Genomic DNA, 24,309 nt, shown 5'->3' on the forward strand with positions numbered 1-24,309 from the left:
GGAGGGTGGGCAGGTTTAGTGGTAAGGATGGTAGCTCCAGATTGTTTCTTCTCTGATTAGCCCCGTCATCTGTGAGTGGCACAGTGCCAGGTCCAGATAGGGCGGTGAACCCGCCTTCTGGCGCCCCCAGGCGGGGAGTTCGCCCTCTGCCGGATCCTACCAAAAATTGAAACTGTATTAAGGGAGCTGTGAGGGGCCGGAGCTGGGCTGAAAGGCGCCACTTTTCAGAGATAGAGTGGTACTCTTTAAGGCAAGAATAGGGAAAGAGGAACTGCTTATGAGAAAGAGCCATCGCCACATCCGGGTTGCCGCGCCATCTCCATGGAAATGAGAGGCGCCGTAAGCACAAACAGGCCACCTCCGCAGGGGAGCGGCCCGTGCCTGGCCCGAGTGTGTGGACGTGGTGCAGTGCTGCCCTCTGGCGGGCTCAAACCGATGAGAGTGGAGACATCCGACAGTTCGGGTTTACATTTATATTTGTTTGGTACACTCTTCAATAGATAAGAGTAGTAGGAGTTTTAGGATCTTAAAACACACAGCTTATGTTGCCTTTTCTTTACTGCCGCTGAAAAGGAGATGAGGATGATTGGGAATTCTCTTCTGGGAGATGGCTGTATTTTGGTGTAAAGTTGGGTGAACACAGTTTGCAGTTAGGATTAAAAGTGGAAGTCATGTATTCCCACTGGGGAGACAGTAGGCAGTGCCACTGGAGGGTTGGCACAGATCTTGGGATCCTTTTGCCTGCTGTACAGTCTGCATTTGCTAGAAGACCAGGAGTTCCTGCCCAGAGCACTTCTCCCACTGTTGCAAGCTGTAGACAGCAAAGGGTTTTAAATCAGCAGCCACCAAGTTCAGTTCCGGGATGTGCCTTGTAGCTGGCCTTGGGCAAATGGCTTAATCAGATTGAATGTTTCTTATCTGTGAAGTGTGGTTAATAATTTCTAAATGCTGGTTTATTGTGAGGATTGTAGATAATGAGGTAAAGCTCAGAATGTGCTCATTAAACATAAGTGTAGCCTGATCAATGTTTTTCTTCCATTTTATTTTCTACCTTGGTGAGAATTTTGTGATTTTTAGTCAGAGTACATAGAACCCACTGTGTGTTTTCACAACCCATAGTGGATTGTGTAGTTCTGACAGTACTATCACACGTATGATAATTACACTCTACTGTTTGCTTTGGGAAGTTGGAATTTTGGCCTCTCCCTCATCATTTTCCACATTTGTCAATTAACAGACGCTGTAAAGATAAAATCGAAATCAGTATTTCAGCATTCTCAGCAGATGTCAAAGGGTAATAATAGCTCTTCCTGACCCAGCTTTTTTCTCCACTAGGTGTCAGTGTCGTTGGTGTGTTTTCCATGGTCTTCCAGCTTCATTCCCCATAATTGTTGGGGCAGGGGGCTGGGTAAACAAAAGTGGAAGGGAAAGAATGGGATTGAGTTAAAGGAAAAGGCAATAACCAGCACACACCGATGTTAGGAAAATTCTCCCCTTATCCACAAACCCAAAAGCTAACAAGACCACCCACCCTCAAGTAATTGATGAACCACAGGTTTGTGAGAAAGAGACCACTTTCCCACTGAAATAAGGCAGCATGATCCACCACCCTACAAGTGTAGGGTGTCCTGGGTGTTCTTCACGAGCTGCTATGTGCTCATGTTCTACCCAGTTAGATTACCTTTAGAAATGACTAATCTTGAACACATGGAGCTCTGTAAGTAGCTGGAAGCTCTGGTCACCAAGCCTGCACCTCCTCCAGCCCTGTCCAAGGCCTGGGGTACCCCTGGTCTCAGACCTGCCAGACACACAGGGTCATGTGTGTTCATATACCTACAGGAGCACAGCAGGAACTTGGCAGCCAGGCTTAAACCATGAGCATCCAGTTGAATGTCTTCTCTTTAAGACCCCATTTCCCACCAGCTAGCTTGTTGCAGCCAATTCCTGACTTGGCTCTCATTAAGGATTGTGACAGCCAATCTGCTTGGACCTGACAGCCAGAGTGAGGGACAGACCAGCACAGAGGTTCCATGTGAGAGTCGTTGGGTGCACGTATATGGCTCCAAGTCCCAGCTCTGGCCCTTATTAGCTACATGACCTTCAGGAAAGGAACAACGTCTCTGACCCTGTTTCTTCACTGGTAAAAAAGGGATAGGAATAGTTTCCACCTTAGGGTTTTTGGATGAAAACTGGCAGTAGACTTGAAAGTCTACCACAGAATTGGTTCCTCATAGGCAGATAGATGTTCTGAAGCTGACTTTGGCCAATTACACAAAAAAGGAGTGTGTTAAACAGATCGGAAGCACTCAAAATAATCAGAAAAGCTAGAGGAGGAGGCTCAAGCCTTCCCAGGAATGACAGGAACGACACCACAGCACTGATCTGATGGAGAATATGCCGCCACTGCTGCTGCTACTGAGTACCAATTGCTACAGTTTGTACTGTGGCCACTTCTACACCTGGAACTCAAGGTTTTATGGGCACTACCACAGCCGCCACATGACAGCACCAGTCCCTTCCTTGAGTCCAAACCTGGCCCAGGTGCATCCCTGAGCCACTTGCTTGGCCCTCGCTGCAGAGAAGGCTGCAGAGTCAGTACCTAGCATTTTCAGCTACTGTAAGTGGAAGTAGTTATTACCCTTTACCAAGGCTCATGAAGTAGGAGATTCCCTGAATACAGGAGGGGGTTCAGATGCCAGAGAAACAAACCTACTTAACAAGTGTCTAATACCACCCACAACAAAGAAAGATATAGAAAAATAGGAGGATGTTGGGTAATACCCTATGGGCTTCTTATGTCTCTGTCATTTTACACATTGAGATCAAAACCCAAACACCAAGAGGCCCTCTGATAAGAGGTGCTGATTGCCTGTCCACTATTTTCCCCTTCTCCCTTAGTGTCAGAATCCTATTATTAGGGGTACTGATGTGCCCAGATAATAAGCCACATATCTCAGCTTCTACCACAGGTAGGAGTAAATGGCCAATTAGCAGAAGTCATTGGGTGCGGCTTCTTGGAAAGCTCCATAAAGGTACATTTGTCCCCTCCCTCCTTATTTCCTGCCCATAACACAGAAGCAGTGGCCAGAGCTCCAGCAACCATCTTGTGATATGTGTAGTAATCCTAATACTGGAAGCCATTCGCCAAGAATGGCAGAGTAGAAAACAGAAATCCTGAATATCTGATAACCTGTCACATCAGCCCTGGATCACCTAACACCACTCTTCTTTTATATGCTGTAAAAATGTATGTAATCTTATTCAAGCCATTGTTCCTTTGAGACTCCAAATAACAAGTGACAAGCCATTGTTACTTTGATACTAGCACTGAAGGTAATTCCTTACAGATACCAGTTGTCTTCGCATGTTTCACAGATGCTTCTCTAGCAATCCAAGATGGCATCATCGTCTGGTGCATAGGAAAATCCCAGGAATGCACTTGAGGCCCCAGAGCTGCTGGCCACAGTGTCAGGAGTGCAGCCAATGGACTTCGACACAGCTTCCTGGGTGAACTCTGGGTCAAAGTGTTTCAAGTCAGCAGGTCCTGCCTGTGAATATAATAAGCCAATGAATGATGAGAAGGGAACAATGAGGTCAGAGCTGTCAAAGGAACCCAGAAGCCCTGACAGGGATGTTAGGCCTCTCCTCTGAGTGCCTCGTGGACACCCATCTCTAGTAACAGTCACTTACCCATGCATTTACATTAGTCATTTTACTCCACATGATCCACTAACCACCTTTCAATTCCTCTAACCCTCTGGCACCCTGCCTGCTCCACACCACCACACCAACTCTTGGAGAAGTCCAGTCAATATATACTTACTGGAGGCCTAGCAGGCACTGTTCAGGACACTGAGAATACAAGAGAACAAAATAGAATTGGCGCCTGCTTTCATGGAGCTTATATGATTCAGGGGGTAGGAGGACTGATAATAAGCATGGACACAAATAAATAGACTTGTTTATTTGTGACAGGGCTGTTTGAGCTGTTTTGGAGGAAGAGCTGTGGGGGAAATTGTAAAACTGGTCACACATTCTCTATTTCCTCTCCAAAGGTGGAGTCTATTTCTCTACCCCTTAATGCGGGTTAGCCACATGACTTGCTTAGACCACTGGGACATTACCAAATGTGACGCAAGTAGAGGCTTGAGAAATGCACATTGGGAGTTCTTTCTCACTGTACTTGGAAGACTGAGCCACTGTGTGAACCAGCCCAGGTTAGTCTGCTGTACAAAGGAGAACTCAGCTGCCCAGCTGCCAGGCAACTGCCAGGCATGTGGGTAAGGCAATTCTAGATCATCAACTGCCAGCTGACCACTGATACGAGAGAGCCATGCACAGACCAGCTGGCCTGGCCCAGGCTAAAAAAAAAAAACCCACCCAACTGACCCATAGAATCATAATGAAGTCAAAAATCCTAGTTTCTGGGTGGCAAGAGCTAACTGATACAACCTCTTTGTGGAGGAGGCACAGTCAGGAGAGGACTAGACCACCTGGGGTCTCTGAAGTAAGCAGGTGAGCAGGTAGAAGGGTCTGCAGATCTCCTTTCGGTGGTAAGCCTTAGGCTGTACAACCAATCAGCTTGGATGCCAGCTTCTCAAAAAGACTGCAGGGCACAGGGATTCAGAGTTCCAAGACGAGAATATGCATCCTGGCCCTGGCCCTTGTTAGCTGTTGGATCTAGACAAGGTAGGTATTTTCTGTTTTTTATAAATGAAGATATTAATTCTAAAGAACCTTATTCAAGGTTTCACAAGTGGAGGTGGCAGAACCAGGCATCCCCCACCAGGAGGTCTTAAAGTCCATGCATTGCATTCTGTTACCTCCCTGACTAGTATTTTTTATTATTCTGTCATCAGGGTATATGTTCAATATCATCCTCAGGCTCTTTTTTAAATCCCCAGATAAACTTTTCAGATACCTGGACCGAATGTATCCTATCTAACAACTGTTGTCAAGAAGCTGGTGCTCAAAGATATGTTCATGAACAGGTAATTTACCAAAGAAAAGATATAAATAGTGAGTTCACTCTGGCAATGTTGAGGTGTGCAGGCTACTTGGATGGAAGGGGCTTGATACTGCAGGTGGCCAAGAGAACCTTCAGTGTCCCCCTGCAATGGGGCTCCTCTCATTCATGCTACCACTGCTAATTAACATTTTAAAACTAACCACCTTTACTGTAAGTCAAAGAAACATAGATGAAAACAATACAAGATGCCTTTTTACACTTAATAAATTTGCAAAGTAAACAGTAACAACTGCACATGCTGCAGAAATAAGATGCAAATTCTCCAGCAGACACTGCTGGTAGTAAGTAGATTGTCCTCCCTAACACACAGTTATGGTGGTACGAATCAAGAACCTAAAAATGTTCACATTCTTTGAACTGGTTATTCTTAAAGAAATAATCTTAAAGAAATAATCAGAACTCTGGGCAAAGAAATAAAGTTTATGTTCATCAGTACATTATAATAAAGAAAAAAATGAAAATACCCTAATGCTCACCATTAGGAGCATGCTTGAGTAAACTGTATTACCAGCGTAGGGTTGAAATAATATGCAGCCACTTAAAATGATACTTAATATGACTTAGAGAAATAATGACATAGTTTTTAGCAAAAAAAAAAAAAAAAGTGGGGAGAGGATATTTCTCTATACGAAGTATGACCTATGTAAAAAACAGAAAAAGACTGGAATGGAACATGCCAACTGTGATTTCTCTTGGGTAGTGAGTTAATAAGCTTTAAACCTCTTTGTTTCACACACTTTCTTCAGTGAATACATGCCATTTTTATTAACAGGAAAAAAGCTAAACATAGGGAAAAAATCTTTACAGGGCTCGGCTCTGCCAGGGTGTGCTTGCTATGTGACACAGCATTTTTAAAACTGTAAAGGGCTCTGCAATTGGTGCTAAAGATAAGGGAGTGTTGGCGGCAGGACCCATCACAGAGGAAGGAACTGGCAGTCAGGACTTCTAGATTATGGACCCAGTTCTGCCTCTAACTTACTGTGTGGCCTCAGACAAATCATTGAGCCTCTCAGACCCCCAGTTTTTCCAATCTGTAGAAAAAGAGTTGGCCCAGATACCCTCCAAGCTCCTACCAGCCCTGGGAATCCAGAATCTGGAATCTGGTGACCTCTTACCACGTTTGGGTTGAAGGGTGGAATCAGCCTCTTGTGGTACAAGTCATCCCAGTTTATGGGGCTGAAGAATACATGGCTCTTTATCTCAAGCTGCAGGAAGAAGGTGCTGATCAGAAGTAGCCCTCCCCATGGCACTCCTTCCCGACTCCCACATGGCCCGGAGCTCCAACTCTAATTGGCAACTGGCTGTCAAGCCCTAAGACCTTTACTGGGAAAGTAACTTGCACTTCCAGCTGGTTTCCTGGAATAATGGAGCATTCTTCAACCAGGCCTCGTCCTTCTCATCTAGAGTCCAAACCGTTCCCCATAGCATCTTTATTCCATAACTATTTACTAAGCACCTACTCTGTGCCAGCACCACGGGAGGCTTTGGAGGTATGGCAATGGACCCGACAGCAAAACCTGCCTTCAGGGTTCCCAGGCGATCTTGGGAAACCACCCTCCCCACTCTGCCTCAATACATTTTTATTCTTCCAGAATACAAACCAGAGAAATAGGCCAAACCAACTCACTAAGGAGGGTTTGGGAAGTACAGCCCCAAGAAAATACGCATGTTCCCAGAGATCCAGAATTTAGGAATCAGCCTTGGGTATGATTCACCACATCTTTCTTAATCCAAACCAGTGTGGGCACCAATTTCTTCCTGTCCCTGCAGACCCTCTCTCTGTGTTCTCAAGGAATGATTCTCCAGCTCCCTGTAGCAGAACCCCCCGTTTGTTAAAAAGCTAGATTAAAAAAAAAAAGCTAGACCCCAAATATCTCCAGAATACCCAAAAAACTGGCAACACTGGTTCCCTTTAAATTAAGGAACTGGGAGACTGGAGGGACATATCCCGAATATTTTTTGAATTCTGGTCTATGTGAATGTGTGTCTTATTTTTTAAATCATACATATTTTTTAAGATGCAAATTCCCACCTGGAAGGAGGGGACCCGTCTTCATGAAAGCTCTATTCTTTAAGCTGGTCAGGGATAGGCAGGGAAGTGCCCTAAATGTTACACTCATAGTATTTGGCATATAGAGCTGTTGGTACAAACACTTAAAAAGCACTTACTATCTGCCAGGCACTTGTCTAAGTGCTTTGCATGTATTAATTCATTTGATCTTCATAGGAGCTACAAGTTACAAGCTATTATTATAGATGGGGAAACTGAGGCTCACAGAGACAAGTTAAGCAATTTGTCCAAGGTCCTGTGACTAGTAAGTGGTGGAGGAGGGATCTGAACCCAGGTAGTCTGTCTCATAATCCAGGCATCTCAACTACTATACTAGAACAGAAAACAAACTTCTAGGGAGAAATGTCTTCCTTTTATAAATCCAAATTATCTTTTGTTGAGTAAAGAGTCGAACTTGTTAAGGGAATGGACTAACTCATCTCTATATGTGAATTACTCATCTTTATTCATCTATATTCATAGAGAGTGAATTATTTATCTCTATATACTGAGTGTTCAGCCTGGGCACTACAGGGACGAAGTGCTCAGGTATTTGTGAAGAGGATATCTAGTCCACTCTCTGTACAGAGGCCAGAGGAATTTCTTAAAATTTAAATTGGGTCTCACCACTCCCCTGCTCAAAATAACCTAGAGCTTACCCCTCTCCTCCTTGTTCCTGCCACAGGACTTTTGCACATGCTGTGCTGTGTCTGGGATGCTCATCCAACTCTCTGCATGACAGGACCCCTCTCCTCCTTCAAGTCTCAGCTTAATTGTCACCTGCTCAGAGAGGGCCCCCCTCCCATTATTGTCTATGTCAGCTCATTGTTCATTTCTTTCCTGATACTTGGCACACTCTGTAATAATTGTATAAAATGTTTGTTTGTTGTCTTCCCTCCCCAATAAACTTTAAAAGGGCAGAGGCCCAGTCTATTGAATCCCTAGCATCTAGTTCAATGCCTGGCATGCAGTAGGTGTTCAATAAATATTGTTTGTTGAGTGAAATAACTGGACTGAAAGAAGTAATCAAGCAGCAGCAGTTGTGAATTTCCAGATGAAGGAGCTAGCAGTGTCTGGTTTTGGGGGAGGCTGGATGCATATCTCTGTGCTTCTGAGCTGCTTCTGCAGGAAGCTGAGAGCCCCCATGAGGGGCCTGTGATCTGCTGTCAGGTCACCTACAAAGTCTGTTTTGGAGCCCAGCCGCTGTCTCTGGTCCTTGTGGAGAAGGCCTTGCAGAAGGTCGCAGGCGGCCACTGTCCGGCCCCCAGGGATCTGCAGTGGCTGGTGCAGAATATTCTCATACATCTGGGACACATCTTGGCTGTAGAAGGGTGGCTGGTGAGAGAGAAAGAGAGAGGCTGGAGAATCATTCATGCCAAAGTCGGCACAGGTCTCAGGGAGACTTGGAACGAAATTGGGTAGCTAGAAGGATTTAGCCAGACCTCTGTCTTGTGCAATGACTCACATGGCAGATTGGAGAGAGACAGACACCTCTGAGCTTCCAGCACAGTGGAGAAGGCTGCTGGAAAGGCTGAGAAGTCTCTCCCCACCTGTGTGAGGCTCCCAGGAACATCCCCTATACCTCTTCTCTTAATCCAGCTTGTGCACCAACTTTGCACTTTGTAAAGTTAACACTTTCCCCTTTGTCATTCCATCCCAGCCTCACAACCATCCTTTGGGATGGATCATAATTGTTCAGATGAGAAGACAAGGCTCAGAGAGAAGAAGCCACATGGCTGGGAAGACAGCGGGGCCTCAGCTTGTACCCAGAGCCCATTTCCTCCTGATGCTCTTCCCGCTCCTCTGCCAGCTCTTCCTTCTCTTGGCTCCACAGAGCCTGTTCTTGCATATCCACCAAACTATGTTGGTGACGCCACCTGGGTAAAGCCTACCCTGGGGTGAATCTACACATGACTCCATTGAAGCAGGAAGCCTAGGATTGGGTTACACAACCTACTAGCATGTGTCCTTGCTTGGCCTCAGTTTCCCTATCAGCAAAATAAAGACAACTCATTTCTTGCAGTTCCAGTCTCCAAAGACTGTTTTAACATATCAAAGGAGTAACAAATGAGACTGTAAAGTGCTGAACTAACATTATCAAAAAATACAACCCTTGTATTCACTTTGGCATAAGCTTTTTAAATTTGGAGTGGAGATATGGCTCATTCAGCTCCTTGAGAAGCCTGAGCAGGTCACATAAGGGAGACATCCACCCCATCTCCCCAGGGTCAGATACCCCTTGCAGACAGCGACACCCCACTCACCAGGCCTTGCAACATCTCGTAGAGAACTGCACCCAAGCACCACCAGTCCACTGCCCGATCATAAGGCTCTTTACGAAGCACTTCTGGAGCCAAGTACTGTTGAGGGTAAACACACTTATCTGAAAGGCACTCAACCTCTGTCTCCCCATTCGTAAACAAAGCACTTGTAGGAAAAGATCACCAGAGATGGAGCCTGCTCTGATATTCACATGGCTGTGCATATGTTCATTCAGCATCCATTCACTAAAGACCTGCTTTGTGCAAGGCCCTGTGCCAATGTGCTGGGGACATAGAAGAAATCAGGCAAGACTGCCCTGCACAGTTGTATATGTTGTTCACCACACAAAAGTACCAGTCAAAGGGGTAAAGTGGGCTGCTGTGATCAATTCACCAAGCCATAACCCTAGTAAAGGGCTATATATGGCAATTTTATTTGTATTTAAAGAAGTAATTTTTTCTAATTAGTCTGCCAGGAGAGGGTGACTTTACCTAATTTGCACAAAAGCATCCAATCAATGTCCTAGGAATAGGAAAGCCGTGGGAGTACTCAGTGCAGTGGGGAGACCAACAGGTAAAGTGCAAGTAAACGTGGCATGTAGTTGCACTGGAAACAGTAACAGAGAGATGCATGGGAGTCAGGAAAAAGGGGGTGACCCTTGAGTTCATATTGACAGATGAATGCATGCCGTGTATGAGTGCCTCGCACAAGGAGAAGACTTGAGGCAGGTCTTGCTTTCTGCTTTGGCTTGATGACCTCTTAACCAGGTGTCTCTACTAGTGAGGAAAGGGGTCTCAGTAACAGACAAAGCCACTTTGAGGGGCTCTGTGGGCCTGGGGAAGGGCAGGGAGTTACAGAGACCTGAGCCCTACATGGTCTGTCACAGGTAGGTCATTTATCCTCCCAGAACCTTCGTTTCCTCATCCATATAATGCGGTTGCAGAAGCCTTCCCTGGGTGCTATTTTAAGGATATGTGCTCATGTATGTGTGATCTAATATTTGTGAGGCCGTTGAACAATTGGAGCAACTGTGGTTACGTTTGTCTGTGCTCTCTGGTACCATGGCAGTGGCCAAGACGTGGAAGACATGAGCTGTTGGGGAGACGTGTCTCCTATAAAAGCCAGGGTGCCATAAGCCCTGTTCTTTGCCCCTGGCAATGGTCAAGGAAGGGATGACTGGCCTGCCAGCCCTGCCATACACACACACAGACAATGGCTCCTGCTCAGACAGGTCATCTGTCCATCAGCTACCCTAAAACCAAACTGAGGAGTCCCAGCTGAAATCTGGGACCCAGATTTTCAAACATATGAGGAAAAATAGAGCAGCTAAAGTCCTGTCTCATGCTGGGTCAGAAGGAACTCCCCAGTCCTGCAGCCTCAGCGCCCTGCCTTCCACCCAGACATCTGTCCAAGCAACGGGGAATTCTTTCAGGTCCAAGGTCCAGGGGTCAACACTGGTGGAAATTCAAGGAAAGGGCAGGACAGACAGACATGTATGAATTATTGCTGAGGCACACAAATTTTAACATTCTAGGCTCCTAGCGGCAGGAAGAAGGAGGTACACCAGTGTCAGGCCCTCCTGTTGCACATGGATTTTACTGTGCACGGTGGTGCTGTCCAATACAACAGCCACTAGCCACATGTGGCTACCAAACACTTGAAATGTGGCTGATCTGAGCACAGGTGGACCATCAGTGTAAAATACACTCTGGATTTCAAAGACTTAGAAAAGAAGAATCAAACACCTCAACAATTTTACATTGATTGTATATTGAAATGACAATATTTTGTATATATTGGGTTAATTAAAATATATCACTGAAATTCATTTCACCTGTTTCTTTTTACATTTTAAATGTGGCTGCTGGAAAATTTTAATTTGTGTATACAGTTTGCATGTCTATTTCTATTTCTATTAGGCAGCAGTGCTATGGAGCTTTACCGGCAGCTGGTTGGGTTCCAGCAGCCCCTAGAGCTGGTGCCCCCCTTACACAGATGAGGAAACTGAGGCTTCATGCACAACCAGCTCAGGGGAAGTGCTTGGATGGAAGGAATGAGTCAGGAGCTGCAGCCTCAACCACTCCTGGCCTGACCTCTCCTAGGAGGTTTAGCTTACCTCCGGAGTGCCGCAGAACGTGGATGTGGTCTCCTCAGCTTCTACACCTTCCTTGCAGAGACCAAAATCCGTCAGCACCACGTGTCCCTGCAAAGAGGGAAGGCAGGGTTGGGAGGGTGGTCTAAGCTAAAGGTATGGCCAGGGCTAAACCCAAAGCCCAGGTGTCATGCCACAGGGCAGGGCTGTGGGGTCTGATGCCCCTGGCACAGACTGGAGGCTCCAATCAGTGACCCAGGGTTTCTAGACTGGATGCCAGGAGCAGCTCAGGGGATAAAGTGGGAAAATGATACTCCCCTGTCTGCTCCCAGTCCACTGGACTCAAACCCATGCCCTACAACAATGGCAGCTCCAGAATGTCCCTGCTGGAGGCGCCTGGTGCAGCAGCTGGGCAACTGAGAGGGTGGCTGGTGGAGGTCATGGAATGAGTGGATACTGCGTGAGGTTCTCCCCAGATGCCATGCCCTTTAGGGGCTCTCATGCCCATCACCCCTGTGCTGCGACACTGCCTTCACCCAAAGTTACGCCCCTTCCCAAGGGGAAACCCGCACCCAATGACTGGTCAAGGCAGGAGCACAAACGCCCAGCCTCATTGCCCCAGTTTGCAACAGTTCTAAAGAGCCATCCCAGCTCAGGCCCTCCTCACCCCTACAAATGCTCAGCCAAGGTCTCACTTGCAACCATAATCCAGGCAAACTTCCTCCTCTGCCCAATTCTGCTTCCTCACCCCTAAAAGGTGGATTTCTTGAGAGAGTTCCCCCATAATCTTCTACACCAACACCCCATCTCAGAGTCTATTTCCAGGGAATCCAGTTTAAGACATGGAGGGACTAAAAAATCTACAAGCCTCCACCCAGCTCCATACCCCCCCCACCAGACCGTGCATATACACAAGGGTGCATATGTACACATGTACACATGGTCTCATGTACATAGAACGCACATTTACATGTGTGTCATATGCATAGGTACACATGCACACACATACCTGATGCATCCCTACCTGTATGCACACATGTGCAAGGCATGCACACACATGTACATACTTTCATGGGCCACAGCACATGTGTGCAGCTACACACACACACACACACACTAACCTGGCAGTCCAAGAGAATGTTTTCTGGTTTCAGGTCCCTGCAAAAAATGAGAGAAAGAGAGCTGTGATGTCTTAGCCACTTAGAGAGGACATTTGGGGGACCTGGGTCCTGTAGGAGGACTGTACATGGAGGCTCACAGAGGTGTAGAGGGAGAGCCCAAGGAGAGTGGGCACTTGGTCCTAGCAAGGAAGAGGTTCCTGCCCTACCCCTGCTGCTGGGCCCGCCCCCTCAGACAAAGGACCAAGTGCACTGGCATTTCATTACACAACTGCAGGCAGGCCTCACCTGTAAATTATATTGAGGGAGTGCAGGTAGCCAATGGCGCTGGCCACCTCAGCGGCGTAGAACCGGGCCCGGGGCTCCAGGAACCGGTGCTCCCGCTGCAGGTGGAAGAAGAGCTGGAGGGGAAGGAGGCATGTGAGTGGGTTTCCAGGGGGCTCCAGCTCCTGGAGTGCTGGTCGGGAGACAGCTGGCCACGTCATCCCTCTGAGCTGCAATGCACTCAGATGACAAAGGCATGCTGGCCCCCACCCGACTGAGCAGTTGCCAGTGTCCAAAGGGTCAGCAGGAAGATTAATTAGCGTGGACTGAGCACCTATGGTGTTCCAGGCTACAAGCCAGACCCTTTCACCCTCTTATCTCATTTAACCCTCATGATTACCTTCAAGGTATCAAATATGGTACCATTTTCATGTAAGAGGGAACTGGGAGTGGTCAGAGCAGTCAAGTGACTTGCCCAAGGTCATATAGGTCATACTTGGCAGAGCTGTGATTTGATGTGTTTTTCTTCCAGGCGATAAGATTGTGGCTGTCAAACTGAGCCCAGGTTAGACTTGCTCATAGGCCAATGGCTTTGGTCTATTTTGCTGGCCTGGAGAGCCCTTTACTTCCACCAGGAGACTTAGGGATGAAGGACAAAAATTCCCCTCTTAGGATCAGGCATGAGGTCACACAGAATGTCTGGGGTCACTGAGGGGGTCCCACTAAATTTTACCATATTTCCCAGAGAGACACAGCGAAGTCCAGGAGGGATCCCAGCTTATTCCAGCTGTGCATCTGGGTCACTGGGGCCTCAGGCCTCTATTTACCACGGTGACCTATGACTCCCACCCAGTGAGGTAAAATGGGGGTATTAAAATCTCAACCACAGAGACCCTCTAACACTGACCTTTCCCAGCTCCGCTGAAGTGCATCTGGGCAGCTTTGTGTGGGGAAGTCAAGAAATGATTATGGCTGGGAGTCAGACCTGCATTCAGATCCTAGCTCTGCCAGGTCTGGATTGTGTGGCCTTGAGCAGGTGAGTTATCTCCGGGGCCTTGGTTTCTTCAGCTACAAAATGGGTCTGTGGTAAGGATGAGGTGAGATGATTCCAGAACCTGGAACACCCTGTGCACTCGGGATGGATAGCACTCAGTTAAGAGCCTGCCCTGGGCACCTCCCTGGGGACACCCCATCTCCCTACCTCTCCCCCGTTGACATAGTCCAGCACAAAGTAGAGCTTCTCGGGCGTCTGGAAGGAGTAGCGCAGGCCCACAAGGAAGGGGTGCCTCACGTTCTTCAGGAGCACGCTGCGCTCTGCCATGATGTGGCTCTGCTGTGGAGTCATACAGACAGGAACCCACGTCACAACCTGCCACAGCCCCTTTTACCTTGGCACAGCCCCCATGTCCTGGCTGGTGGGGTTGAGCTGCCCAGGACCTTCTCATGCCCCTGCTCAACCCATTGTGGCTCCTTATTGCCCTCAGAGGCAGGCCCAGGTTCCTTGCCTAGTGGTCAGGACTCTGCATGGTCAGCCTCATCCCCAGCCAATCCATGTGGGTGCAGCTCCAGCCCCTGGACCAGAATCCCCTGCCCTCCCCCAGCAGGGGATAAGCAAAGCATATATGATTCCTGCATAAATGAGTCAACAGTCATGCCTTTGTTCATGCTGTTTCTCCTGCTTGGACACCCGCTTTCCAGCCCATCAGAATCCTACCTTCAAGGACAGCTGCAAGGCCACCTCTTTCATAAAGACCTCCTTCACCCACCCCTACAATGTCTTTGTTAACATTAATTCCCTCTCCTAAGTCCTCTAATTCAGTAATCAACCCTGTCTCAGAGACTGCTCTCTCTCTCTCAGGGGTTGGAGTTAAAGAGACTCAAGTCAGCCGAATCATCTAGAACTCCAAGATGGCTGTGGCTCGAAGGGCCTTTGGAGAGCACAAAGTGTGACCCTACCCCTGACATCGTCTAGGTGCAAGGGGGAGGACTTGTCCTCCGTGGAGCCCTGACTTTCCCAAGGGAAGGCAGAGGGCCTGGGCCTGGGTCCTCCTGAAGGCCCTATGGGTGAGGCTATTGACCCTTCCTTGAGATGGGTCAGCATCCTGGGTACCATCTGACCACCACTGAACCCAGCCCATGGACCCTCAGAGTTGGGACCCATCTTAAGAAGCCACCCTAAGCTCGGGGTTTAGAAGCAGGAGAGGAAATGCCTGTGCCCACGCCTTGGTACCTCTTTTTTCTTTAAGATGGGCTTTTTCTGAAGCACCTTCACTGCGTAGAATGTCCCGTCAGACTTGCTCTTGGCCAGTAGGACCTGAGCAGAAGCACAAATGCATGGCCCCCATGGGTGACTCCTCCCAGCTTTGGATTTCTCGATGGCCCCCAGCTCTGGCACAGAGTCCATGATTCTGCAGGCTGTGAACTCCCTCTTTGCACATGCAAGGGACAGGCGGAGGGTGGAAGAGGCTGGAGAAGGGGAGTCCCAGGCCTCCCACCCTCACAACACCACTCACCTTCCCGTAGCTCCCTTTGCCAATGACTTTGAGGAAGTCAAAGTCAGTGGGCCGGGCACTGGGGGGAAGAGGGAAGAACACGGGTCAGCATTTGTGAGCCTGGGCAACCTGGTGCCTGAGATCAAACCTAGACTTCTTTTTAATTTTGAAGCTGGGAAGACAGGATGCTTTCCAGGGCCAAGCCTCCTCACCACATTCTCCCAGCCAAGAGGGGGCTTGGGTGACTGGACCCTGCCCCTGGGGATCTCACAGTCAAGTTAATGACAGGCAAGGTGGGGAGAAAACCAGACAGAACTGCACAGGAGGCAAGGATCTGGCCCCCAAAGCCTGAGAAGGGCCCACAGGGTGGGGAGCTGCTAACGATGCAGGCAGTGGGCCTTCCAGGCACAGGGCTCAGCATGGACAAAAGCTGGGGAATTAGAGGGAAATAAACCTGGTGGACGGTCCTGGGCCCAGACAGCAGAGGGCCTTGATGCTAGACCAGAGAACTTGGATTTTATTCTCAAGGTGAGGGGAGCCAGGTATGAGGGGAGCCAGGCCGGAAAGTTGCTTGAGAGACCAGAACTCACTTTGGGTTGGCTGAAGGCCCCAGGTTGATGTTCCCATTGGCCCTTGAGGGCTAAAGACATTGACAGAAAGAGGTGATTAAGATCAGCAGGTCCCTACTCCTGGGCCTGCTTCCTTTCCCCTGGCCGGGGCCCTGCTGCCACTCCAATATCTCTACTAGCCTGCCTGCTTTCCATCCATCTACCAACTCACCCACCGCCCATCTCACCTGCTTCTCCCAACAGCCTTGGGAGGCTGCCGGCTGCTGTGTCAGTTCTGAGGGTAAGGACCTGAAGGCCCAGAGAAAAGCTGTTCAGGGCCTTACAGGCAGCCCACTGGCATTGCTCAGGTGTCCTCAAGGCCAGTCCCATGATTTTTCCACCCCATTTACTTCTTGAAGCCTGTGCCCAACTCTCTTCTCTCCCTGCAAATGGCCTGTTTCTGTGAGCTCTCAGTGACCCCTGTCAGCCCCCAGTCTTGTTTTGGGACAACCCATCAGGCTGGTGGCACTTCCATAGATTTCCTCAGCCTGGTGCAGGGTGGGGGAACTACGATCCACTCACCTGCAGACTGGGGGTCCCAGTGGGAATAGGATCCATCCTGTAACAGTGATCCGATGGGCACTGGGGCACAAGGAGAAGCAGGCATGAGAGCTGTTGTTGGGGAATTAGTGTCACCTGTCTATGGCCTTAGGCGCTGCTGCACTCTCCACTCCTCCCCAAACCCATGCACCTGCCTTCCCTGAGTGTCTCCTACCTGAGGCCAGCAGCCCTGCATGGGACAAGAAATGACATCCCCTGGACCCAGCCTTGCTAATCAGACATCTCAGAAGGGAGAGAGGGAGGATGGCCAGGTGTGACCCCTTCCAGGCTGTGTCTTTTCGAGGGCTGGGGAGGGTCAGGGCAGCAAGATTGCTGAGAGCCAGGGCAGCTCCAGGAGTCCAGGATGGCCAGGACTGGAAGCGTCCTTGCAGAGCATAACAATCCACCCCCCCATTCCACAGGTGGGGAGCCTAAGGCCTAGTAAGGGACTTGCCTAGGGTCACACAGCTTGAGGAGCAGGCTGGTCTCCCCAAGCTCTCAGCTCTCACACAAGCATGTTGCAACCCTGAATGCTCATGGACAGCCTGGCCTGGCTATGTGTGGACTATTACCTCCTGTCCGCAGGACTTGTGCCTAATGCCCCTGGAATGGCAGCTGCCCTGCGGGCCTTGGACCAGAGCCATGGAGATACCCAAGACAGGCTGGTGTCTATTTGAGATCAGACAGTGAAGAGTGTGTCTAGCTGGTCTATGTAGCCAGAAGCACAGCGTCTTCCCTGCCCCCAGTCTGCAGGGTGGAGGAGGCTGGCACATCTAAGCCTTGGCCCCACAGACCACCGCTGCTTGGAAGTTCAAAGCCAAGAGCTGAGATCTCACCGGAGAACCCAGCTGCTTGCAGGGCTGTGATTGCCGGGTACTGTGTGTTCGAAGACCACAGCCTTGACCCACTGTGGGGCCTGGGCTTCAGCCCGACCTCTCTGGGCAGGGACCACCCATGTTTACCAGGGAGGTCATAGAGCAACCACCCATGGCCTTCTTGGGAGCTGAGAAGTGAGCACAGGGAAAGAAAGGGAATCCTCCATCCTAGGCTGCTCTGAGAGACTCAGCTCTGTGGATTCCTGAGAGGGGGGAGTTGCAGAACTGGCCTGACAGGGAGTGCAGCCTGGCATCAAAGCCTCATGGTCTGTGCTCCCCCAGATAGCCAGTATTGCTGCCACATGCTTTCCTAGGCTGATCCTAATGGCCCCTCTGCCAGGCCCTGGATCCCCTGCCCCCACGTACCTGTGCAGCTTGAGAAGAGGCTGCAGAGCGAACCAGTAGTTGCAGTCAGAGGACGGGCACTGGACAAGAGAGCCTTTCTCTGTTCTCCCAACAAGGGCTGAAGTGTCTGTGCCTGGCGCCAGCCTGGCCCCAGCACCCAGCTAGCTCCCCAGCTCAGAACTGTCTGCAGCGCAGCAGCGAGGGGGCTATTGATGTCATGAGAGACCCAGCAGAGCTTAAGATGGGACCGGTGACCTCTGTTCCTTCGGGGACATCGCCTCCCCTTAGGGGGTGGGCAACAGCTGCAGAAATGCCCTGCAGATGATTGGGGCTTGTTAGAATGTGTGTGAGTGTGTGAGGCAGGCTGTGTGTGCTGTGTGTGTGGGTGGGTGCAGGTGTTTTTTTGCATAGACGTGCATCCATGTGTCATCTGTCTGGTGTATCAGTGTGTCCCTGTATATCAAGGTATTTTGTGTCAGTGTGTGAGCCTATGTGTGGATGGCTGCATGTGCTCTACTTATTAGTGTCTATCAGTGTGACGACATATACGTAATTTTGTTAGTGTGTCTGCATCTGTGACTGTGCGTTCTCACTGTGTGTGTGTGTAGATGTGCTTCAGGGAGTCACCGTGTATGGGCGGACATGCCAGTGTGTATCTTTATCTATGTGAATGTGTGGTGTGTGTGTGTGAGTGAATGTATTCTGCAGATGAGCATGGGTGTCTATTAATGAGCATGTGTGACAATGTAACCACATGTGTGTGTGTATATACAGGTCGTTCTGTGTTTGTGTTCATACCAGTGTATATCAGTAAATTTCTGTGTGTGTGTGTGTGTGTGTGTGTGTGTGTGTTTAGGGTTGCTTGTCTATAAGAAGAAATATTCCCTGGGGCCTACCCCGGCCTGGTGTAGACCACCTTGGGAGGAGGATGAGGTTCCAGAGATCTCAATGGTGGCAGCTGAGGGCACTTGGCCTGCAGATGTTCAGAGCCCAGGGGTCTGACTCGGTCCAGCTGGCCTTGCTCTTTGGCTGCTGAGCATTTGGCCCTTTGGGCCTTTCCATGCTGTCCTCGCCGGGGCTCTGGCCCCTATCTCCAGGCAGGACTGGTTGGCCCACAGCCCTGGGGCTGTGTAAGAGACAGGAAGCATGGTCCTGGCTGGCACCCTGGTTCACAAAGCCCTTGCTGCCTGGCGTGATAATTAGGTACTCACAGCGTCCCTTCCTTTCCCTGCAAGCTCATGAGGGGTGTTGTGGAGACAACACCCACCCCTCTGGAACTTTGTGTGCCACACCCAGATCTCTGCAATTCACCATAGTGGAGGGATCCATGGGACTGGGGTCGAGGGGTTGGTGAGGGAAGGACCTGGGCCCTGTGACCCAGGGAGTTCTCCGTGGGCTCTGAAGCCCAGGGACTTTGGGATGTCAGACAGGAAAACCCAAGTGAACAATATCAGAGCCTTTCATCTTTCAACAAAATAGAAATGTTGAACCAACACACAGATGGGCAGGATGTCATGTTGACAAAACACATACCCAGAACAAGGGTATTTCTTTTCAATAACAAGACCTTGATGGGGCCTTCATTCAGCAGCTCTGTCTAGAACAGGAAAATAGTAGTGATGCTGCTGCTGCTGATAATAATAATAACAACAACTCAATGTCCCACTGCCTGGAATAGCTGCCCCTCTCGACCTCACATTCCTCTCCAGATACTGTTCCACTCACTGTTCCCCTTTCAGTTAAACTCCTTGGGAGAACTGTCTGGACTCAGTCTCCACTCTTCTCCCTGTTCTCTCTTGAACCCATTCCAAAGAGGCTTTCATCCCAAATCTCCCTGGAAACAGTGGCCAGTGACCCCTGTGCGTCAAGCCAGGGAGGAATTCCTTGTCCTCGTCTCTCTCAGCTTTTCTGAGGGTTTGTCGCAGCTGCTTTTCCCACTCGGCTGCAGCAGCCGGTGGCTTCCTTTCTCCCTCACTAACTGCTCTTTCTCTGTCTGGGTTCTCCTCCTCTTTTCATCCTTGAACTCTGACCTGCCGCAGGGCTCAGTTCTCTATCTTTACTTGCTCCTCAGCACAATAGTTTATGGAGTCAAGCACCAACGCTACTTGACAATTCCCAGACCTGTCTCTCTAGTTCTGACTTTCTCCTGCACCCTGGATTTATATACCACTTTCCTCGACAATTCACTAGTTCGAAGTCTAGAGGCACATCACTCTTACCATGTCCAAACAAAAGTCTTGACTACATTTCTTCCCCTCTGCCCCAGCCTGCCCTCCCACAGTCTTCCATCTCAGTAATGGCACCCCCATCTACTCAAAAGTTCAAGCCAGCAGCTTGCGATTCATTCTAGAAACCTCGTACCCTCACCTTACTTGCAATAAAATCCCTTTAGACTCCATCTTCAAAATACATCCAGTACCAACTGCTGTGACCACTCAGCCTGAGCCACCATCAGCACGTGTATGGATTCTTGCAATAGCTTACCTACTGTCTCCCTATTTCTATCTTTACCCTCTACAGTCTTTCCCCACCAAAAGCCAGAGTGACTCTTTTAAAATGTATCAGATCATGTGATCTTGTTGCTCAAAAACTCCATTGCTTCCCATCACACCCAGGATCAAAATCTGAAGCCTTTATCGTGGTCTACGAGATGCCGTAGCACCTGGCTCCTGGCTCCATCTCCACCTTGGTCTCCACGCTCTCCTTTATTACACTCCAGCCTCTCTGGCTTTCTTGCTGTCCCTCAAACACACAGAGCGCCCTCTGACCTCTTTTACTTTCTTTTTCATCTGCTTCAAATGCTCTTCCCTCAGACATCTGCATGTCTGACCTGCCTTCTGATTCACAGAGGTCTCTGCTCAAATGTCATCTGTCAGAGAGGCTTTTTCTGATTACAGGTGACTGATTGTCCAAGACTTGGGGCTTTTCTGGGATGTGGGAATTTCAATGCTAAAACCAGTGCAGTGCTGGGCCAACCAGGATGCTTGGCTATTCTATAATACCAGTTCATACATTCTCTATCCACTTTTTCTGAATTCCCTGTCCATTTTTTTCTGCTTTATATTTTACTGTTACACTTATCACACTCTGACACCTTATCATGTGATTCTTTGTTTATTTCCCATCTCAAACTAGTGCATCAGCTCCATAGGACAAAGTCTTTTGTTGTTCACTGTTGAATTCCCAGCACGTAGAACAGGGCCTGGAATGTGGTTGGTGCTCAGTACATACTTGACTAATGAATCAATGAATTAATTGATAAAGATACAGTATATACAAAATGGAAAACTATCCAATGAAAAAACAATATACAAGCCTGTGTAAATTACAACAGGAATATATATATGTGAAACAATGTCAGACAAAGAAGCAGGTTTCAAAATAGCGGGTGTGCCACAGGTACCTTCTTTATAAAGAAAATAAAGACATGCACACACATGTACATTTGTGTATAGGCACCAAAAAATGGCTGGAGGGCCATGACCCAAGGTGACAGTGGGTTAGGTCATTTTTATCTTTGTACCACTGTGCAAAATTTCTCAAGGTATTGCTGTTCACTCCATACTTAGGTTCTGAGTCCTGGTGGGACTCTGACGTCCTCATAGCCCACCACCACATTCCCCCACCACCTCGACTGACTCCCACACGTGAGCAGCTCTCCGATCTAAGGTTTATTTCTCTCCTGTACCACTGTCTTTTGTTTTTTTATCTGGCCAGAAGCCAGGCATCAATACCTTACCCTGTCTCTTCAGACCTGCAAACTCCCAGGGGGTGGTCTGAGCCCCTGCCTGAACCCTCACGCCTACCTTTCCCTCTAACCTGCCCCAGCCTAGACTTGCACTCCTCTGTCCCATCACTACATGAACCTGCTCATGTCTTCCCGGCCCTGCTGAATGCACTGGGGGTGGGGGTTAGTTCCCTCTCCATGGAAGACTTCCCCAGCCAGTAGGTCTGCTCAGATAACCATGCATCCATCCTCATTTGCCTTCCACAGAGGCCTTGCCAGCCCACCCCCTACCCTGTAAACTCTTGCTCCTTTCTTTGTGCCCACCTGTTATTACACCTGATTTCACTCTACTTTATTCATTTACACGCCTGCCAGCCGTGATGGGCATGCCCATGACACACAGATGACAGTGCTTTCCAAGTGCCAGCTTAATCTTACTTTGTTCCAACAGCACCCTGAGTTAGGCACGACCATCACCCCTGTTCTAAGGAGGAGGGAAGTGAGTATAGAGAGGTGAGGTGATCCAGACACCTAACTAGCAAATGATAGCACTGGGATTTGAACTCAGGCAACCTTACTCCAAAGCCCATGGCCTGGAGTTCAGGAACAGGTTAGGAATTTAGAAAAGAGGGGATGAAGTTAGTGGGAAGGAAGTGAGGGTGTACATTGGTTAGCTAGGAAAGAAGGAAATTCAGAGAGGCAGGGAGTCAGTTGGAAGGGAAGGAAAGGAGGGAGAAGGGAAAAAGGCAGGAAGTGAGGGAGGGGAGAGAGGAAGAGTTAGGCAGGAACAAGGAAGGAAGGTATTGTGAGAGTGTTAGGAAGGAAAGGAAAGAAGGAGGTAGGTGGGAAGGAAGTTAGGTAGGTAACTAGGTAGCCAATTTGGTAGACCAGCAGGCCAACAGGCAGGTGTCCTGCCCTTGACTGAGCCTCTCACCTGAAAACTTTGGGTCCCAGGTCAGGTCCTGGGGAGCAGCCCCGAGCATGGCTCTGCCCTCCTGTTGCTCTGCATGGTCCCTCTGACCTGATCCAACCTGACTCACTGGACGACCTTCCCAGGCAGGAGCAACCTGTCACCCACTCGCTCAGGCGGGCTCCCAGACCAGCTGGGAGCTGGCTGCAAGGCCTTCAGGTTACTAATTAACTGCTGGACCTGAATCACGATGCTGTGTGTGCCCACTGGCTTTTAGATGGGCCCCGCCCAGAGGGCCCTCTGAACTTTCATGAGCTATTGCATAACTTCAGTTGTGTGACCTTGGGCAAGTTTCTTCAGCTCCTGGAGCCTCATGTGAATTGCTGATGATGGCAGGTGTCCTGCCTCACAGGGAGAGTCTCAGATCCCTTTCAACACTGTCACTTTCCATTCTCCAAAATCTCATAGCCCTGTCCCCCAGGTCCTGACTCTTGCTGACTCTCCCACAGAGCCTTGCCCGGTTCAATCAGCTGAATCACTTTCCCTTTTCTGTTAGAATCTGGAGAACTGACCATCAAAAAGGCTTTCTCACAACTCTCCCCTCCACTCCTTCCCTGCTAGGGACCACGAGCCTCTGTGATTAGCCCTTTCGTGGACACTTCCAGGGATGGACAGTGCATTCCCTCCTGAGTCAGCCTCATCGCCTGACATCTCTGCCACTCTCGTGTTCTGAGCCAAAGCTTGCCACCCAGAGCTCACCTGCTCTGGCCCTGCCTGGGCACCATCCCGAGAGGTGAAGACCTGTGCCCCACTCAGCGCTTCAGACACCTGAGGCTTGGGAGCCAGGGCTCTGCTGTCACCAGCTTGCGCGGAAGGAAGGTTTTCTCCCGGTTGATCTGAAGCTGCCCAAACCGAGGGTTTTAACTGAGGGCAGGGGCAGGGCCTGGCCTACGGGACGGGTGAGAAAAGCTCCACTCCGTGATGCCTCCTCAGTAGCCACTCAGTCTGCTACGCTGCTTCCTCCATTGCTGTTTCATTAAAATATCAACAGCTTCCCATTCTCGTGCCTGAACCACTGGCTGCTCTGACGTGCTCTGGAGGAGCCCTGCGCGCCCCACTCCCTACTTTCATGGACACACAATCAGCTTGAGTCTGGCCTCTGCCCAACAGGGCGGTGGCCGGCCCAAGTGCCCAGAGCAAATCAGGGCAGAGCCCTGGACCCGGCCCCTTTCCACAGCTGCCTTGCTTACGCTTTACCAAGCTCCTCCTCTGCTCTCCCAAAGCCAGTTTTTTAAATCCCCATATAATGGTATTGCATAAGCTGTATCGCAGAACTCCAACATACAGAAGGCGGACTAAAACGTGAAAGCTGCTCGTCCAACTCATGTTCAATCTCATCTCCAGAGTTAACTGCAGTGAACTATATGGCGGCTGTCCTTCCAGACTTCACCCATGCCCTCACCTACAATCTCATGCTTACCCATATCTCAGAGTCAGTAAAAATGGGCCACACTGTACATTGTTCAGCAGCTCACCTTGTTCCCCTCATGCCTTTCCGTGTCAACACATAGAGATTCAACTTTTTAAAAAACATCTGCATCACGTTGTAAAATGTGGGATTCATTTCCCTATCACTATTCCCTATGCGCTGTTCCTTGGCAATGGCCATTTAGGTTGATACCAATTTCACAATAATTCTACAAGACTGCAGAGAGCATCTTTGTGTTAATGTCCTGTGGCCCTGTGCTGGGGTTTCTGTTTGATAAACTCCTGCTGGGTAGTGCTGGGTTACTTTTGACCTATCTACCGAATCACTGTCAAAAGCTGTACCAGCCGACGTGGCTATCAGCAGTGCTCAAGCTCGCTCTTTCCCCTCAGTGCTGCAGAAGGCAGCCAAGGCCACCCCCCGCCACGAAACCTCCGCACACATGCATCCCCTCCCCAACTTCCTCTTCTTTCTTTCCTTCCTCTCCTACCCTCCTGGTCTTCTCTCAGCT

At 49.4% G+C, this 24,309-nt stretch overlaps 1 protein-coding gene across 4 annotated transcripts; it reads right to left on the reverse strand.

The window, feature by feature from the left end:
* Positions 1-1,021: 1,021 nt before the first annotated feature.
* SGK2 (serum/glucocorticoid regulated kinase 2) lies at positions 1,022-23,405 on the reverse strand. 4 transcript variants are annotated; one of them, XM_037012765.2, is made up of 15 exons: positions 23,072-23,405; positions 17,697-17,990; positions 16,438-16,497; positions 15,898-15,947; positions 15,329-15,386; positions 15,046-15,129; positions 14,017-14,148; positions 12,840-12,952; positions 12,555-12,591; positions 11,458-11,544; positions 9,344-9,439; positions 8,259-8,414; positions 6,145-6,234; positions 3,346-3,548; positions 1,022-1,404 (listed from the first exon to the last, which is right to left on the reverse strand). In XM_037012765.2, the coding sequence occupies exons 3-14, from the start codon at positions 16,471-16,473 to the stop codon at positions 3,384-3,386; spliced, it is 1,104 nt and encodes a 367-aa protein (XP_036868660.1). In that variant the 5' UTR covers positions 16,474-16,497; positions 17,697-17,990; positions 23,072-23,405; the 3' UTR covers positions 1,022-1,404; positions 3,346-3,383. The 4 variants fall into 4 exon arrangements, with proteins under 4 accessions (XP_036868660.1, XP_017518738.1, XP_017518739.1 ...); XM_017663249.3 differs by lacking the exon at positions 23,072-23,405 and adding an exon at positions 22,337-22,598; XM_017663250.3 differs by lacking the exon at positions 17,697-17,990.
* Positions 23,406-24,309: the final 904 nt, after the last annotated feature.

The sequence above is a fragment of the Manis javanica genome, chromosome 5 (genome assembly GCF_040802235.1).
Source record: "Manis javanica isolate MJ-LG chromosome 5, MJ_LKY, whole genome shotgun sequence".
Classification (NCBI taxonomy): domain Eukaryota; kingdom Metazoa; phylum Chordata; class Mammalia; order Pholidota; family Manidae; genus Manis; species Manis javanica.